The 19,792-nt window shown below is 42.7% G+C and overlaps 1 protein-coding gene across 4 annotated transcripts in view; it reads right to left on the bottom strand.

The window, feature by feature from the left end:
* Positions 1–15,880, bottom strand: part of ABCC2 (ATP binding cassette subfamily C member 2) — a 60,874-nt gene extending 44,994 nt beyond the window's left edge. For all 4 annotated transcript variants that reach the window (XR_012418064.1, XR_280804.5, XM_045361359.2 and 1 more), the window contains exons 1-7: positions 15,728–15,880; positions 13,812–13,985; positions 5,875–6,000; positions 4,541–4,675; positions 4,231–4,338; positions 3,779–3,834; positions 1,006–1,240 (exon numbers count right to left, since the gene is read on the bottom strand). Coding sequence is in view for 2 of the 4 variants with exons in the window: in XM_045361359.2 (XP_045217294.2) it covers positions 1,006–1,240; positions 3,779–3,834; positions 4,231–4,338; positions 4,541–4,675; positions 5,875–6,000; positions 13,812–13,985; positions 15,728–15,760 (867 nt within the window). In the remaining 2 variants the exon portion in view is untranslated. The remainder of the gene's footprint in view (positions 1–1,005; positions 1,241–3,778; positions 3,835–4,230; positions 4,339–4,540; positions 4,676–5,874; positions 6,001–13,811; positions 13,986–15,727) is intronic.
* Positions 15,881–19,792: the final 3,912 nt, after the last annotated feature.

Raw genomic sequence — 19,792 nt, 5'->3', positions numbered from 1 at the left:
TGCCCCAAATTCCAGCTTCTCAGCCTACCAGTGACACTCTCTCACAATGTCTTCCACTGAGGTCCCATCTGATGGGTCTCCCTTGCTGGGACAACTGCCCTGGCTTCCCTTCCAGCTTCTACTCTTGCCCCCAACGATCCATCCTCTGGGGAGTTGCCCAAGTAAGCTCTTTACAACATGAATCCAATCTCATTACTCTCTGCTCAAAACCTTCCACTGGCAATCAGACTTCAGATAAAGTCCAGATTCCTTATTGTGGCCCACAAGGGTCCACACAGCTTAATCCCTGTCCACTTCCTTGAGCCCATCTCACCCCATGCGTACCCTCTCCTGGATCTTCTTGCCATTCCCTGAGTAAGTCAAACGTGTTCCCCTCTCAGCCTCGCATGCCTGCTCCTTCTGACTGGAACACACTTCCCTCTGACTGTCCCTCGGAGGGCCTGATCTCATCATTTGAGTCTCTGTTCAGACATCATCTCCTCTGAGAAGCTTCCCCTGTTACCCTGTCTAAAGTCGCACTTCACTCCAAATACACTACTGCTTTATTTTCTTAATAGCTATTATTACTTTCAAAGAGTAACCTATATATGGGCTTAATATATATTTTCTAGCTCTCAAAAGATGAGCACTCTTTTAGTGCCTGGAATGGTCACTGACACACAGTTGTGTTCAATAAATATTTTCAAGTGAATGAATCAACAAATTGGCTGCTCATGCTAATTTGTACCAAGGTGCAAAATCTAGAAATGCTAAGGTATTATTTTTTTGAAAACCGTATTTCATCATGGAAAATTTCAAAAGTACCTCAAAGGAGAGAGAACAGTACATTACACCCCATGTATCCATCACTAAGGTAGTATTAGTGTTGTGAATACCATTAATAATATGCAGTGCACTGAGAAGTATGAAGTGCTGTAAAAATGTAAGGACAGAATCGCCATGATGCTGATGTACTCTTGCCTGAAACATGCAGCGCGCTCACACAGACACTCAAGGGAAAGTTACCAGGACAAGGACATCTTGGCTTTGACTCTGATTCTTGTTCAAGCCAGGCAGCCTGGCTCCAGAGTTCTGCTGGGAGCTCTTCTGCTGCCGTTTCTGGAGTGCCCGCCTGGCTTTCTGCAGCTCTGTCTTCATGTGCGTTTCAAACTTGCTCACTAGTATCTTGGTTTTCATCTCTTCATCAACTTCCCAGACATCTTCGAGTGTCAGAGGATGCTTGTAGCCTTTCAGAATGATGCTGGAACAAGAGCGAATCACAGGGTGAGACCCTCCAGGCTGGGTCAGAGGCTATCTCCACCACTTCTCTCAGAACCTACCTCCAGGTTCTGGGATAGAGGGACAGAAGAATGGGACTAGCCCCATCTCCTGGCCCTTTGAACTTGACAGAGGAGTGGGGAGAGCAGAAAAAGGAACGGACAGGGTCAACAGAATGTGTTAGAAGACAAGAGAAGGGAAAGAGAGCTAAAAGAGCATCACCTTACCCTACTCTTGCTCCTTCCTCCTCAAACACTGGCTGCCTCTCTGCCACTCTGGTATCTCCTTGGGGGCCTCCTTGATGCTCTCAAGAAATAAAGCAGCCCCTGTGGCATCTTTGGTTTTGTGTGTGTGTGTGTGTGTGTGTGTGTGTGTGTGTGTGTTTCCGAGACAGGAGTCTCACTCTGTTGCCCAGGCTGGAGTGCAGTAGCGCAATCTTGGCTCACTGCAGCCTCTGCCTCCCGGGTTCAAAGTGATTCTCCTGCCTTAGCCTCCCAAGTAGCTGGGATTACAGGTGTGCAACACTCCACACGACTTCTTCTTTTTTTCTGTTGAGACGGAGTTTCAATATTGTCACTAGGCTGGAGTGCAGTGGTGCGACCTCGGCTTACTGTAAGATCCACATCCCAGGTTCAAGTGATTCTCCTGCCTCAGCCTCCCAAGTAGCTGGAATTACAGGCACACACCACCACGCCTGGCTAATTTTTTATTTTTAGTAGAGACAGGGTTTCACCATGTTGGCCAGGCTGGTCTCGAACTTCTGACAGGTGATCCACCCGCCTCTGCCTCCCAAAGTGCTGAGATTACAGGCGTGAACCAATGCACCTGGCCCCTGGCTAATTTTTGTATTTTTAGTAGAGACGGGGTTTCACCATGTTAGCCAGGCTGTTCTCGAACTCCTGACCTCAAGTGATCCGCCCAACTCAGCCTCCCAAGGTGCTGGGATTACAGGTGTGAGCCACTATGTCCAGCTACTGTGCCATCTCTCTTGATCAGGGCTCTTAGCCAGGAGTTTGAGAATATAGATGGAAAATAAATTATATATATGTTTAGAGACATGGTCTTTCTCTGCCTAGGCTGGAGTGCAGTGACACAACCATAGCTGACTGCAGCCTCAAACTTCTGGGCTCAAGTGATTTTCCTGCCTTGGCTTCCCAAAGTGCTAGGATTACAGTTGTAAACCACCACACTTGGCCTAAATTATATATTATATTGTTATTTGTAATAGCATCTAACTGAAATCTAGCATTTGGAAATCCCATGTTTTCTTTTCTTTCTTTCCTTTTTTTTTGTTGGGGGGGGGATGGAATTTCGTTCTTGTCACCAAGACTGGAGTGCAATGCTGCGATCTCGGCTCACAGCAACCTCTGCCTCCCAGGTTCAAGCGATTCTCCTGCCTCAGCCTCCTGAGGAGCTGGGATTACAGGCATGTGCCACCATGCTAGGTAATTTTTGTATTTTTAGTGGAGACAGGGTTTCACCATGTTGACCAGGCTGGTCTCAAACTCCTGACCTCAGGTGATCCACCCCCCTCAGCCTCTCAAAGTGCTGGGATTATAGGCATGAGCCACTGCGTCAGGCTGAGAAATCCCACATGTTCTCATAGCTCACTTATGTTTATCACTACTTTGAAATTATGGTCATTGTTAGACTCATCACTAGATCTTGTTATTTAATGCATTAATAATGAAGTCTATGTGCACTTGTTTTTTAAATATTTTGGTAACTATATTTCAATATATTTGGTTTTGTTTAGAATCCAATGTCTTTCATTTTATTTTATGCATTTAAAACACTTCCCGAGAAGGGATTCATAGATTTCACCAGCCTGCCAAATGGGTCCCTGCAACTATAAAGGCCAAGGGTGTCTGCTCCAGATCCTCTGGTAGCCCAGGCCAGCTATTTCACCCCTTACCCTCCAAACCTGCCTCCAACTTTTGCTTTTCCTGTCCTACTGCCTCCTTCCTCTTCTCCTGTGGGACTCCCAGGCTACCGAAAACAAATCCCCCTCCTTCTTCTCCTCAGCATCCCAATCTGCCCACTGGAGGGCTTGGATTAAGTTGGTCTGTAAGTTTTAACACTCTCTGACTCTAAGTAGAAGAGAAATGGAGGTCACAGGAGGCATTTTAAAAAAATTAATCTTTCGGTTGGGCATGGTGGCTCATGCCTGTAATCCCAGCACTTAGGGAGGCCAAGGCAGGCAGATTATGAGCTCAAGTTCGAGACCAGCTTGGCCAACATGGTGAAACCCCATTTCTACTAAAAACACAAAAATTATCTGGGCATGGTGGCTCACACCTGCAACCCCAGCTACTTGGGAGGCTGAGGCAGGATAATCGCTTGAACCCAGGAGGTGGAGGTTGCAGTGAGCCAAGATCACACCATTGCACTCCAGCCTGGGCGACAAGAGCGAAACTCCATCTCAAAAAATAATAAATAAATAAAATAAAGAATCTTTCTGTCACTTTCAGAGGAGTGAGAGAGTAAGGATACAGACAACCCATACTCCAGGCTTTCCTACCTGTCATACCAACTGTAGGTAATGCTACTCAGAAACGAAGCTGTGGATGATGGATTCTGAAAGACACAAAAAAATTGAAAAGTAAACCAGTTGGAGACAGGAACTGCATGGGACTCTGAAATCTGAAACTGATTTTTTAATGATATAATGTTGTGCTAGAAACTAGATATGATGTTAAAGTCAGCTTATCAACATGTGTTTATTTGGAGACCCTAAAGCCACTAGTAGAATGATAATCAGATTTTCTGGCATAGATACATGAATGAGTTAACTATGCTGACAATTGGCAGGTGAAAGTAAAAGTCAGCATATTAATACTCTCATCACTATCTGTTTCCTTGTCATAACATGGTCTTGTGGGGCCTCCATGAGACTCAGACTTCTTAAAGTTATATTCATTAAGATATCATCCAATTAAGTAACATATGAGATGGGCATATTTAGAATCTCACATTTGATGACTCATTATTTTCTGAAAATGCTGAAAAGATCAGGATCAGGATCTGGAATCCATAGGAGATGAAGAACAGGCAGGAGTAGGCCAGATTAGAATTGTCACCCTATGAAGAAAAAAACAAAGAGGGAAAAATGAGCCTTTTGTCCAAATGAAGTCTACATGGCCCGTATATATCAATGCTTGTGATTAAAGCCTATGATCAAATCCCACTAGTACAATTCGATCCCGGAGCTCAGTTTGATGTCATTTAATCTTAGAAGATGCCCCGTGGTACCTCCTCGTGTCATCCACTCTTTTTTCCTTACCTGCAAGAGTGTCCGGATCAGAGTCTGAAATTGGAAAGTGCCACAGAGTATTGAGAGAACCCAGAATAGGGACAGGAACCAGGAGTTTTTCTGTATACACCATTGTCTACTGTATTGGATCAGCAAAACCAGGAGCTGGAGAGAAATTCACATGATGTTCTGAAGAATACTGCCACTAACCGAGGACTCAGGGGAGAAGGATGTCAGAGAACATGGGAAGAAAGAAAGGAGGGCTGAGGGAGGAGACTGCCATGACTAATCTGGCCAGGTAGAGAGCACACAGATGTCAGGTTGAACATTTCCCCGCCATGACATCCAGCTTTTTCTTTCAGTGCCTCATCTCTCTCCATGGACCACACTTGAGTGGGATGCTGGCCAAGAACGTAGAAGGTCACTATCTGCATTTTAGTGGAGTTACTTTGGGAGCTAGAAAAACCTTTCCAAGATGCACGAAAATTAATTTCAGACATTACAGTAGTAAGGTCGGAAGACAGGTTCTAATTAATTAGGTGCAAGGTGTCCGTAGCTTGATTTTCTAATATAAGATTAAGCAATTAATTTTAAAAAATTGCCCTATATCATCTACTTTAGATATAATAAATTAAATGTTGATTTCCTAGACCTAGTGCTGTGCTCCTAAAACAACATTCTGGTGGGGAAAGAGCCATGATTTATAACATTTGCCCAGCGAGGATTGTGCCGAGCACATGGTCTAAAGGGACCACTGCTACTGAGACCCAGCTGACACTGCTCTGCCTGAATGTAGGTTTGCAATTGCCAGACATTCTGATTTTTCAATAAAGTTTGAAAGTTCAAATAATTATGCGTCATTAGTTGCCACTGAATTGATGGCAATTAATTAAAGTGTTATTTAAACACTGTCTAGGCCCATCCCCTGAAAAAAATGCCTGCAGGAGAGACATTAGTTTTTTGATATCAAGTTTATAGAAACTCTAAGCTCACTGATCCATTGTTTAGAGTCATCAATCAATTTAAAAATACTATTTACAACTTTTAAAATATTCTTTTACATCAAGAATATTAGCTCTCCTCTGTGACCCTTAGATGGCAAGATATGTGGACATAAGATATACATCTTAGTCATGAAAGCTAATACTTAACCTAGGGAGAAGGCTCTATACATTAATGCTCAAATGAAGATGAAAAGCTAAAATTAGTTTCACCCCATTCCAACCAAGCTTTGCCTCACTATGGATCCTGTGAAAAAGACAGATGACCTTGGAATTAATTTCATCCCCAAAGAGTACATTTCAGCTAGATGCCTGTGGGTAATGAAAAGGGAAACACAGGGCAGAAGTGGTGATAGGTCTTACCCATGTGCCTAGGTAGAGGCTTGGATTGGTATATCGAACAGCAGGGACTGTGGCTTGTCCAGAGTCTTCTGTGAGTACAAGGGCCAGCTCTATGGCTGCTAGAATAAGAAGAAAACCAACAAATACCTGAGAAGGGAAAAAGACCACTGTTAGGAGGATATCATTCTTTATAAGGCTCTTAAAACATAATGGTTTCCAGTGATGGATAAGAAAAATGGTATACAGCGATTCAGATAACACAATAAATATTTCTGGAATGAATGGATACATACAGTTCAAGTGATAGAATAATGTTCAAAGTATGCCATGATCATTGTTTTTGAGGAATGCTGAGTGTGAAGTTTTAAAATATGTCTGCAGACTTTTTGATATTCCTTTCTTCAAAGAGCAGAGCTTAATTCCCCCTCCCTTGAGTGTGGGCTGGGGACTTAGGGATGTACTTCTGGTGAACAGAAAATGGCAGAAGTGACAGTGTGTGACTTCCAAGGCTAGGGCATGAAAAGCAATGCGGATTCTTTCTCCTTGTTCTCCGTCTCCGATTGCTCACTCTGGAGGAAGCTACCAGTTGGGTCATGAGAACACTCCAGTAGCTCTTTGGAGAGGTCCGCTTGGTAAGGAACTGAGACCTTCTGCCAACAGTCAGTGAGAAACTGGGGCTTCCTGCCACCAGCCATGTGAGAGTCATCTTAGAAGCAGGTCTTTGAGCCCTAGTCAAGCCTTCACATGCCAGTAGCCCCAGACAGCACATACTAACTTCAACCTCATGAGAGACCTTGAAGCAGAACCTGGGTAAGCTGCTTCCAAATTCTTGACCCACAGAAACTGTTAAGATTTAAAGAATCCTTTTTTAGCTGCTAAGTTTTGGGGTATTTTGTTATACGGCAATAGAAGGTACTAGGTTTTAAAGGCACTATTCCGTTTCTTAGGCCATAGGTTTTTTGTTTTTGTTTTGAGACAGAGTCTTACTCTGTGGCCCAGGCTGGAGTGCAGAGGCCTAATCTCAGCTCACTGCCACCTCCACCTCCTGAGTTCAAGTGATTCGCCTGCCTCAGCCTCCCGAGTAGCTGGGATTACAAGTGTGCGCCACCACACCTGACTAATTTTTGTATTTTTAGTAGAGACGGGGATTTCACCATGTTCGCCAGGCTGGTCTCAAGCTCCTGACCTCAGGAGATCTGCTTGCCTCGGCCTCCCAAAGTGCTGGGATTACAAGCATGAGCCACCACACCCAGCCCCAGTCTTGATCCCAGATAATGCCAGTCAATATTTGTCCTATGAGCTCAGAAGACATGATGATACACATTATACTGTTTTAAAGGCCCACATCCCCACCTATCAGGAGGGAAAATTACTGCCTCCACTGAGGAAATATACCAGCATCTTAGCCACCAAAACGAAGATATTTATGCGGCACCATCTCCCCTCCCCTCATCCTTTTATGCTCCTACCCATCTACCCTTATTCATTCTTTTAAGTCTCATTTATCTGGAATGTCTCAGGCAGAGATAATGGGCCCTTTGTAATGAAAACCAGCCAAGGAAGGAGATGAATGCACCTTTACTTTAACTAACAGGATCAGTGCTATTATTTAGTAAGGAGTAGAGTCAGAGACATGTTAATAACTGGAATGCATTTTTTCAAGTATATAATACGCTACAGGGTGTTTTCCCCACAAGATACTATGCGGTTTTGGAAAAAAAAAATAGCTTTATAGGTGGTACGTTATGGTTGCCTTTAGGTAAACTAGGAGGTAAAAAAGAGCAAGCTAGAGCTAAGGCACCTGCCGTTGGAGATGACTAGAGGATGCTAACCAGCAGCCTACTCCCCAGGCTAGGGAAAAGGAGGGGGCCTTGCCACAGACTTATATATATTAAACTCATACAATGGATTTGAAATACACTGAGCAATTTATATCAAAAAAGACCGGTTAACTTTATAAAGAACTTCTACAAAGTAATTTTAAAAAATACTCTAATAACTCAATGCAAAAGAAGAGTATATAATATAAATGGATTTTTAAAAAAACACAAAAGGCTTTAAAACGTATGAGAATATGCTTAACCTCATTAATATGAGAATACAATTTGAAAGTATAATGACATACCACTTTTGCCTAACCAATTAGCAAACATCAAAAAATGTGATACAAAGTTGGTGAGACCGAGGAGAGCCTCTTTGGAGGGCAGTTTGCACTGTCTATAAAAATTATGAGTTCACGTATCCTTAACTCAGTCATTTCATTTTTTTGAATTTATCCTATAGATGCACTTGAATACATAAGTATATACAAAGCTGTGGATTGCAGCATTGCTTATGATGCAAAATATTAGAAACCAATGACACTCATGGCATATAGGGCACATAAATTATGGTACATTCAAATAACAGCATCTCAAAGAATCATTACAAAGAAAGAAGCAGACCTTTTGTGGGATTGAGCTGGTTGTCTCCTGTTAATGTGGAGGGGACTGACTTCATCCTGGCTTTTTGATACTTCTACATTTGGAGAAATTTTACATATTTCTCTAAGATCTTCTACCTAGATACTTAAATCTTAAAGCCTTAGCCATTTTTACAGTCCAGCTCTTTAATTTTCCCCCACCTTTTCTTTCTTTTTCTTCATCTTTTTCTTTTTCTTTCTTTTTTTTTTTTTTTTGGTATGGAATTTTGCTCTATCACCGAGGCTGGAGTGTAGTGGTGCGATTTCAGCTCACTGCAACCTCCACCTCCCGCGTTCAAGCGATTCTCCTGCCTCAGCCACCCAAGTAGCTGGGATTACAGGTGTGAACCACCATGCCCAGCTAATTTTTGTATTTTTAGTAGAGACGGGGTTTCACCATGTTGTCCAGGCTTGTCTTGAACTTCTGGCCTCAGGTGATCCACCCACTTCAGCCTCCCAAAGTGCTGGGATTACAGGCGTGAGCCACTGCACCTGCCCCTCCCCACTCCTTTTCAATAACACGAGTGTGAGTCCATCCTGTCTCCAAAGCCTGCCTTATTCCAAAACATCCAGTTCTAGGGACTCTTTCATCAATGCCTGTGACTTGTGGCCCTGATGAAAGTTATCCATCCTTGCAAATGACATCTGAGGAGGTGTCCCACTCAGAGGCTCTCTCCTCTTCCTTCCTCTGTGGATCTATTTATTCAGGAAAGCCCTAATTCTTCCACTAGTCTCAAAGTAAAACTACCCACTTCTGCAGAGAAGAGCACAGTGAAGAATGAAGATAAGGTCTAGGAGAAGAAACAGCAGACCAGATTCGTGTTCTCTCCAGCCCAGTTGTGTGTAATTAATGATGGATTTCAGAGATAGAAACACTGCAGCCTCTAGCAGCTGCAAGAACTTTACAATACCCTGAACCTTAGCTACAAACAGCATATGAGCTAGTTACGGAGAATGAAATCTAAGAGGTGGTAGAAAACCAACTGACCAAAGAATAAGTAACAGTATGACTCAGGGCTCAGCATCTACAGAATACCCAGGCCTCTACTCTTCCTACCGCCTGAGATGCCTGGGGAACACATCTGGAAGCCTTCCAGTGTGGATCAACCATTCCTGGAAAAGTCAGACCTGACACACAGAAGACTAGAACAACCAGTCCCAGAACAATCGGTTTCATAAATATGGGGAGGAATCTTGGTAGTCCTGCATGCAGCTCCAGCAAAATTCTCCTGCCAGTTTTTGAAGGCTGTCTTGGAAACTGCTGGGGAAAGCTATGATGTAACACAGCAAACCACTAAGTATTTCAGTGCTTCACAAATCATAGATTTATTCTTAAATTACTCCCTGAACATGCAGCCTGAACATGTGTTGAGATGAATATATTAACTCAATTTCAGTCTGGGTAGTGGCGGAATCCTTCCTTTTTCCCTCCCTCCCTCACAGGATTTTTCTTGTTTTACAGCTCTGTATTCTGCCTTGATAGATTCTCATTGTACCTATTGGGTTGATTTTGGGGGTGGGATATGACTGAAGTCTAATCAAAGAGGTTTCAGTAACCTTGGCTGCTGTATATGACACAATAGATGCCTCTGGCTATAGATAAGTAGATACAATCTCGTTGGTGTATCTTTAGGATTTAGAATCTAACTTTAAGAATAGGAAGTAAAAAGTATAAAGATGAAGGATTATTCCTACTTTGTGGGATTGGGGGGCTTTTACTGATTAAAAAAACTCAATTGTTCAGGTGAACGGTTACACTATAATGCACTTCACTGATTTCCTCAGCCCCTTTTAGCTCTGTTTTACCATGACTCCCTAATTTGTTCGTTACTCTAACATTAATGGAATGATGTTTTGTATTTTGTCGCATCATGGTGGTATCAGTACGAGTTTGGCTGCTTAGGTACAAATGAATAACATATCCATCAAGAAAGAGAAACACGCAGATTTTTATGTACTAAAATGGAAGGAGCTCTAAGTCACAGAAAAGCACATATGGGACACTAGCATTTGTGTGAAAAAAATATATGTACGTAGCTGTTTGTAAAAGCGCAGGCTATTTCTGGAAGGAGATACAAGGAACTGGTATCAATGGTTATCAACTAAGACAGGAATGAGTGACTAGAGTACTGTGTACCCTTCTGTCCTTTTCTATTTTGTTTTATTTTATTTTTGAGACAGGGTCTAGCTTTGTTGCCCAGGCTGAAGTGCAGTGGTGTGAACATGGCTCACCGCAGCCTTGACCTCCTTAAACTCAAGTGATCTTCCCACCTTAGCCTCCCGAGTAGCTGGGACCACAGGCACATGCCACCACGCCTGGCTAATTTTTAAAAAATATTTTTTGTAGAGATAGGTTTCACCAAGTTGGCCAGGCTGGTCTCAAACTCCTGGGCTCAAGCAATTCTCCCACCTCAGCTTCCCAAAGTGTTGGGATTACAGGCATGAGCTACTATGCCCAGCCCCTTTTGTACTTTTTGAATTTTGTGACCCTCTGAGAATTATCTGTTCAAAAGATAAGTTAAATACACTCACACCCCCATTAAGAAAATAAGGAAGTGATATGAATAGACAATTCACAAATGAAATATACTTAACAGATTAAAAAATCAACTGCATTAGTATTCATAAAAATGCAAAGTAACTCAATGAGATGTCATGTTTGCACATAAAAGTTGAAAATAACTCAGTGCTGACAATGGTGCAGGCACATGCACTTTAACACATTGTTGGCAAGAATCTATGTTGGCAGTCTGCCTGGGCGACAGAGTGAGACTCTGTCTCAAAAAAAAAAAAAAAAAGGAGTGAAATATCGATACATGTACAGCAATGGTACAGCACAGATAAACCTTGAAAACATTGTGCCAAGGGAAAAAAGCCAATAAAAAAAGACCACATATTATATAATTCCATTCATATGAAATGTCCAGAACAGGGAAATCTATAAAGAAAGAAAAGAGATTTAGCGGTTGCTAAGGATAACGGGAATGAGGAGACGGGGTTAAAGAGAATGAAATGTTCTAAAATTGACTGTGGTGAAGTTTGCACATATGTGCTAATATACTGAAAAAAACGGAATTTTTTTTTTTTTTTTTTTTTTTTTTGAGACAGAGTCTGAAGCTGGAGTGCAGTGGCGTGATCTCGGCTCACTGCAACCTCCACCTCCCAGGTTCAAGTGATCCTCATGCCTCAGCCACCTGAGTAGCTGGGGTTACAGGTGCGTGCCACCGCACCAGCCTAATGTTTTTTTTTTTGAGATGAAGTCTTGCTTTGTCACCCATGCTGGAGTGCAGTGGCATGATCTTGGCTCACTGCAAGCTCCGCCTCCCAGGTTCAAGCAATTCTCTGCCTCAGCCTCCCAAGTAGCTGGGATTACAGGCATCCACCACCATGCCCGGCTAATTTTTGTATTTTTAGTAGAGACGGGGTTTCACCATGTTGGCCACGCTGGTCTTGAACTCCTGACCTTGTGATCCACCTGCCTTGGCCTCCCAAAGTGCTGGGATTACAGGCATGAGCCACCACGCCCAGCTGAATTTGTTTGTATTTTTAGTAGAGATGGGGTTTCACTGTGTTGGCCAGGCTGGTCTCAAACTCCTGACCTGAAGTGATCCACCCACCTCAGCCTCTTAAAATGTTGGGATTACAGGCGTGAGCCACGGCGTCCAGCCTGAATTGTATTAAATGGGAGAGCTGTATGATATGTAAATTATATCTCAATAAAGTATTTTGTAAAAGAGTTAACTAATAGCTTTTATTAGGATGGGATATTGGTTTGCTCATTAACCAGCTTCTTCTTGGAAGCTCCAGAAAGTGGAAGAAGCCTCCTAACTTGATTGCTTCTAACCTCAAACAATGACTCAAATCCAACGGTACTGAGAATGTTGTTAAATGTGCAGAGTTGTTCAATGTTCAGAATATTCAAAGTCTAACATACGTTTCTTTCCTTTTTTTTTTTTTTTTTTTTTAAGAGATGGGGACTCACTATGTTGCCAGGCTGGCCTCTAGTGATCCTACCACCTCCAGCTTCCAGAGGAGCTGGGATTACAGGTGTGCACCGCTGAGTTCAGCTCTAACATACTCTTAAATCTACCACTATTCCTAGAATGCATTTAACACCAACATTCAACAAATGTTGAATTCCATCTGAGTGTTTGAAACATGCTAGGTCCTATGATGGGCACTCAGGTCAACAAAGGAGACAGTGACCCTGCCCCAAGCTCTGAGACTGTTCTTTTTCTAATCAGAATCCAACAAAACCCACGACCAACCCTGACCTCAAAGTGTCAAGGTGACGACCACTTCCTTTGGCCAAGCTCTTTCCTCCTTTTAAGGTTCCAGATAACCTGAGTCATTGTTAGGTATGTTCGTAGAACAATGGAATCTAGTTTGCCTTTCTAAAAACCTGTTGAAAGATAAGGACTGACAGAGGCTGGGTGCGGTGGCTCACGCTTGTAATCCTGGCACTTTGGGAGGCCGAGGCAGGAGGGATCACTTGAGGTCACGGGTTTGAGACCAGCCTGGCCAATATGGCAAAATCCCATCTCTACTGAAAATACAAAAATTAGCTGGGCATGGTGGCGTGCACCTGTAATCCCAGCTACTTGGGAGGGATTGAGGCATAAGAATTGTTGGAACCCAGGAGGCAGAGGTTGCAGTGAGCTGAGATCATGCCACTGCACTCCAGCCTGGGCAAGAGTGAGACTCCATTTAAAATAGTAGTAATAATGATAATAAAGACAGATAGAAAAAAAAAAAAAAAAAAAAAACTAGTGAAAGGAAGCAGATGGAAGATTTTCTGAGATAATTTTACTACCTCAAATGGGGGTCTTGGGTTCCCACAAGACCCCTCCCTGAGTGAGTTGGTGCAGCTGGCTGAGGGCTCCTCCCCTCCTGGCCCCTCCTGGGCCTCTCCCACAGACCTGTCCTTTCTGTTATTTCCGTACTCGTGCTTGTCACTGTGCACACTCACTCTTCCTCCCTCTACTGTGAGTGATCATCCTGACTCATCGAATACGTGGGGAAAATGGAAACCTTATTTCAGATCCAAGTTTTTGAAGATGAGTGATAGTTGGATTGCCTCAGTGGGGCTGGAGATCCATTATCTAGTTCATTTTCATGAGGTAGGTGCCAACTGAATTACAGTCCACCGATTTATTAGAGCTGTTTAAAGACAGGTGATCCCGTGTTCATTTCTCAAATGCTATAAAGATAATTTGATTGATTATATGCCCTTTGTGTTTAGGGAACCCAATATCCACAAGAATTAAGAGTCACCATTCTTATGCAAAAATCAAAGTTACTTTGATTTAAGAAATGTGGCAAGGGACCCATGAGAATTAGGGTAGATGGAGAGAGGGAAACCCAGAACCTGGCTCTACCTGAGATAATGGCACCTGGGACAGCTGCTTAAAGACAAGGAACAGGACACTAAACACCAAGAAAATATCTCCACTGTACACCAAGGAATTAGAGTTCAGAAACAGTGGTGTTATTTTACCTGCTTAGCGAGGTAGAGTTTGGTGATAGAGGATCTCTTGGTCCTGGATTTATACACGTGGAGAAGCTGCCAGGGGGCCAGGAGCCATAGGAAGCCCAAGGGAATCCACACCAGAACAGTTTGCTCAAAACAAAGTGGCAGGTCTGCCTCTGGACTGTCCAGGAATGAGGAATTCTGGAGACCAAAGGGGAAGGATTGTTGTATACATGCATTGTGAAGACAGAAAACCATCCTGCACCACATCTCACTGCTTCCAGACAATTTAAACTCAACTCCATATCCATATCCAGCCTTACCCTTTAACTATCCATATTTTCCTATTTGTGCACATTGATACAAATTCACCATTTAATGACAAATGTAGTTACTTTCTGGCCAACCCACCCTCTAAACACCTGTCTTCTTGTGATTCTCAGTGAATTTCTGTACCAGCTATCCTGAGTAAACCTCACACTGCATTTGCCAAATTATAGGATGAAGAAGGGCTGTTTCCCAGTTTAAAGGAGAGAATAGTTCTCTGGGATATAAAAAATTATTCAAGCTTCTAGCACTAACTGAACTCAGTGGCAGATATTCAAACATGCAGGCGCCATGCAGGGAGAATGCTTAGTCACACTGTAGCATTTACCCTCTGATGGCCCAGAGCGCTTACATTAAAAACCTGTCCAGTTTCAGCACAGCAGGGACAACAGCATTGTTGGACAGAAGGCTTACTACCAGCAAGTTTTGTGCAGTCTTTGCATTCTGCGATAAATGGAAGTGTCTTGTGAAGTGGAAGCTGGGGGGTGGGAGGTGGGCACCAATTCTTGTCTCTGAGTCACATGAGTGTAGATTTTTCTCTTCCCATAAATAGTTAAAATTTGTTTTATATGGTTATTTGTACAGACTCTTCAAAGAAATGGTTGCGATGCCATGACCAAGAAAGTTGGTCAGGTAGTTAGTACTCAGAAAGAATTCTCAAGAGATGGCCTGTCTAGATACTGCAGCCCATGAAGACCCACCTTGCCGTGGTATACACTCCTGACCTTGAGGGCCTTGGGACCCAGGTCCTTTCTAACACACGAGGTGCTGCCCAGGTGCTCTGCTATCTCATCCTTGCCCCTCTCACCTCTACATAAGGTTATCAAATGTTATAATTCAGAAGAATCACTTAAGATACTTAAACTATTAATTGCCCCAGGTTATTCTGATGCTGAGGCTAGGAGTTTGCAGATGACACTGTCTCACTAAACCCTTACCAAAATCACTAAATCTAAGGTCCTTTTTTGTTTTCTATTCCACTAGACCTTTGATACTGTTGACTGGCCTTTATCTTGAAATTTTTTGCTATCTATGACTCCACAATGTTACACTGTTCTTGTTCACCCTCTAAGTGGTGTCTATTCTTTTCCTTAAAAACAGTGTTACCCGACTCCAGTTGTTCAAAAATTATTTCAGTACTCATGATGCCCAAAGTTGCATCCCTAGACTCAACTTCTAGTCCATATCATTAGTTGCCAGTTCTTCTAGAACTTATCATTATCATTTCAACATCAACATGTCTCAGCAAGACTCAGTCACGACCTTCTCTTCCTTCTACTAGCAAAGTATGCAACAACAATTCTCCTTCCTCACACTGATAAAATTGGAAGGTTTTTACCTGTTTCTTTTTAGAGAAGGCAATTTTGCAACTAGCTAGTACAAGAGTCTGAGATAAAATAAACATATGACAGAATAAATTGCATTACCTTTCCCAGATCTTATATCCCTTATATTCTCTGGCGATATTATGAATTATGCTTTCTAAAAAGCCTGAGCTTTAGACCAACTGCACCTCTAACATTTCTGGATCTTGTTGGTGGCCACCCTAAGTTAACTAACTACCACTTGTTCTGAGTCTGAGAAGAGTCAATATGAAGATAAATGTAATTTCTCACCCAAAAAGTAGAGTTGCAGAAGTCCTCCAGCATGATTCCTGGACTGCGTCTGGAACGAAGACTCTTCTATTAATATGACTGTGTTGTTTCTTCTTTACTTGTTTCCTCAGAGAAGGTGGAACAGGAATTATCTACCATTCTGATGTTCTGTGTAAAGGATGACCTTTCATCCGAACCATTTAATCGTTAACCTTGCCTAGATGCATGTTACGTTGAAACAGTGGATGGACATGTGACTAAAAAGCCCTAGGGACAGGGAGACTCACCAGTTCCCAAAGTACAAGAGGCCTCTGGAGGAGTGGCCGTATATGAAAGGAACCACTGAAAGATGTCAACAGAGCTGGCCAACAAGTCAGGAGTGCACACTCTTTCATTTTCCTAAGGACATATGACCCACAAAGGGCAGCATCAGTGGAGGGGCAGGCACCCCTAAATGTGCAGTTTCGCTTCTGTTGTAAGATCTTAGAGTTTACAGAAATGTGAAATATCCTTCTTCCTTCGATTTTTAATTAAAAATAGAGAACCTAAAACATGGTTTAAACATGATATAAACTTTGTGTGAAGAAGTCAGGTTATAAAAGAGCTTATCCAGTGTGAGCCTATATGTTATATACATAATATAGGCTTTCAAAAGGTCTATTTGCCTGAGAGGTAGTATGCCAAATGGGAATGAAGCCTTTGCCAGACATTGTAAATATGATGTCATGATAAAACATCAGGGCCAGAGGAGGGGGTGATTCTGCAAACAGAGTGGTGGCATCAGTCGCCAGAAACTGTCATCGACCCAACCTTTTATTTTTTATTTTTATTTTTTTTCGAGACAGGGTTTTGCTCTGTTGCCTGGACTAGTGTGCAGTGGTGCCATCATGACTCATTGCAGCCTTGACCTCATGGGTTCAAGCGATCTTCCTGCCTCAGCTTCCTGAGTAGCTGGGACTACAGACACATGCCAACAAGCCCAGCTAATTAAAAAAAAATTCTGTAGGGACGGGGTCTTGCTATGTTGTCCAGGCTGGTCTTGAACCCCAGGCTTCAACAATCCTCCTGCCTTGGCCTCCCGAAGTGCTGGGGTTACAGGCATGAGCTACCATGCCCCACCTGACCCAACCTTTTGTACTGTCATTTAAATTGCTTAAAGAACCAAGCAGTATGTGACCATGATATCATGAAAAAAGTACACATAACCACCCATGCAGTATCCTAACTAAAAAAACTGGCCCTAAATCTGGTCAAATTCTAGATCTAACTACCAGATTATAAGAAACACAGGAACATGCTAAAGGACTCCACGGGAATGCAATTGTCAAAATCCAGGATGTGGGAGAGTCTATGGTGCAAATGACTCCATTTCTTAACAAATAAATTAAAAGAAGGAAAGGAGTCGAAGGAACTTACAAATTAAAAGAGAATCAAGAGGCATATCAGCCAAATGTGGACTGTATGGACCTTGTTACTGATTTTAAAAGTCAAGTATACACACACAAAAAATGAAAAGGCAGCATTCAGAGTGGGAGAAAATATTTGCAGACCATATAACTGACGAAGAGTTAATATCCATGATATACTATAAGGAACTCATACAACTCAATAGCAAACATACACAAACAAATTAAAAAAATGGGCAAAGGACTTGAACAGACACTTCTCCAAAGAAGACATATAAATGGCCAGCAGGTATATGACAAATGAATCAACTTTACAAGTCATCTGGAAAATGCAAATCAAAACCACAGTGAGATACCACCTCATACCTATTAGGATGGCTATTATGAAAAAAACAAGATAAGTGCTGGCAAGGGTGTGGAGAAAAGGGAAACCTAGTATACTGTTGATGGAAATGTAAATTGGTCTGACCATTATGAAAACATATGGCAGTTTCTCCATCATTTTCCATACCACTCACCAGAAGAGCCAGGAGACATGTGGAACTAAGAGATCTCAGTTGGGGTAGGGGGCACCTTTAGGCTGCATACTTCTCTTGGCACGGTGGTAGGACTCGGGGTACGGGGGGGAACTCTTGGTAAAACTTTGAGAAGTATAACGTCAAGGATTAACTCTGAAATTTCTAGTTAGGTATCTGCAAGTAAATTTACTTGTATACGAGGAAGACAATCATCAGATTGACTTACATGAATAAGAATCAAAACAGGGTTTGTAAAGAGAGGAGAGGGAGAAGGAAAAACGCAAAATCAATCTTGGAACAGTGAGTTTTAAATTTCTTTTCCTGGGTAGAATGATCAACTGGAGGCCATCACAGAAGCCAGTCTGAGATATCTGCTCTTGAAGCCTAGCTGGGTCATCAGGGGAAAAACTGTGTTATTTGTGGACCCTAAAAGGCCTTGAGGTTTGAGCTGTAGAGCGTGCAGAAAGGTTGTCTTTGTGTAATGTCCTCCAGCGTCTTTCCATTGGTCCATGCACCTTAGTGAACTGTGTTATTTCCCTTGATCAGTGTAAGCAGGGTTGGGGTGGAGTAAGAAGGGTGGGAAGAGGCACAAGTCTGAAGGGGAAGGGGTGAAATGGGATCAGTCTTTGGGCCTCAGTTTCCTTATATATAAATGAAGAAGACTGCAGGTTTACATCACACATTGTATCATAAGACTGGGTGGACACAATGTGTCCTATTTCTCTTCACAGTACTATTCTCAATTCAAAGGTCAGAGAAGGAGCAGTAGAAGTGGTAGCAGTAGTAACAATAATAATTTAAATGACAGCAGTAAACACTGAGCACTCACTATGTGCCAGGCACTATCATAAGTTCTTTACAAACAATCTCTCTCTCTCTCCTTTTAAAGTTGGGTTTACTGAGGTAAAATTGTTTTTCTTTTGAGACAGGGTATATGGCTCAAAAGAAAAGGGCTAGAGTGCAGGGGCATGGTCACAGCTCACTGCAGCCTCGAACTCCTGAGCTCAAGTGATCCTCCCACTTCTGCTGCCTGAGTAGCTGGGACCACAGGCGTGTGCCGCCATGCTCGGCTAATTTTTTTTGTACTTTTTGTAGAGAAAGGGTTTTGCCTTGTTGCATAAGCTGGTCTCAAACTCCTGAGCTCAAGCAATCTGCCTGCCTCAGCCCTCCCAAAGTGCTGAGATTAAGAGGCATGAGCCACCACACCTGGCTGAGGTATAATTTATGTAGAGTATAGATTCATCCTTTCTAGGAGTATAGTTCTCTGAGTTTTGATGAGGCAAGACTGACAGCCCTCTAGCCTCACCACACCTCTTTCCCACTCTGTCCTACATCCAGACAAGCTGACAAGACAGCATGGGTGCTCCCTTCTTTAGCACCAGTGGGAAGTTCAAACCACGCACCCTGCCTGCACATGGAAGACACTGCACTCCAGCCCACCCCCTAACCACCATAAAGACCCAAGCCTGTCACCCTTCCTGTTCCCCCAAGTCATTTTAAGCTCTGCTTGGGAGCCTGCCCTGCTCTTTCCGGAAATCTTTTCTCTTCTTTTCCTTTTTTTGCTTTTTTTTTTTTTTAGATGGAGTCTTGCTCTGTCACCCAGGTTGGAGTGTGGTGGCGCAATCTCAGCTCACTGCAACCTCCACCTCCTAGTTCAAGTGATTCTTCTGCCTCAGCCTCCCAAGTAGCTGGGATTACAGGCACGCACCACCAAGCCCGTTTAATCTTTGTATTTTTAGTAGAGACAGGGTTTCGTCACATTGGCCAGGCTAGTCTCAAACTTCTAACCTCAAGTGATCCTCCTGCCTCGGCCTCCCAAAGTGCTGGGATTACAGGCATGAGCCACCACACCCAGCCTCCCGAAATCTTCATTCTACAGATAGTAAGTCTTTTCATACTCTTCTGTTGTGTGTGCATCATCAGTCTTGACATCTGAACCAAATTTTGGATGGTAAGGACCATCCCACCTCTGCAGGGTGATCACAGCAGATAGTAAGAAAGTAATGTGTAATAAAAAATCTTTTCAACTACATTTTAAAAACCATTGTGATCTTACATAATCTTTGTTGAAAGACAGATAAAATAAAACTTAGGACTCCCAATATTCTTTCTTGAAGAGTTTTTATAGGAATCTAAATTTGAAGAATTTACTCCAGGAATAC

The sequence above is a fragment of the Macaca fascicularis genome, chromosome 9 (assembly GCF_037993035.2).
Source record: "Macaca fascicularis isolate 582-1 chromosome 9, T2T-MFA8v1.1".
NCBI lineage: Eukaryota > Metazoa > Chordata > Mammalia > Primates > Cercopithecidae > Macaca > Macaca fascicularis.
This window is presented reverse-complemented; position numbering and strand designations above follow the sequence as displayed.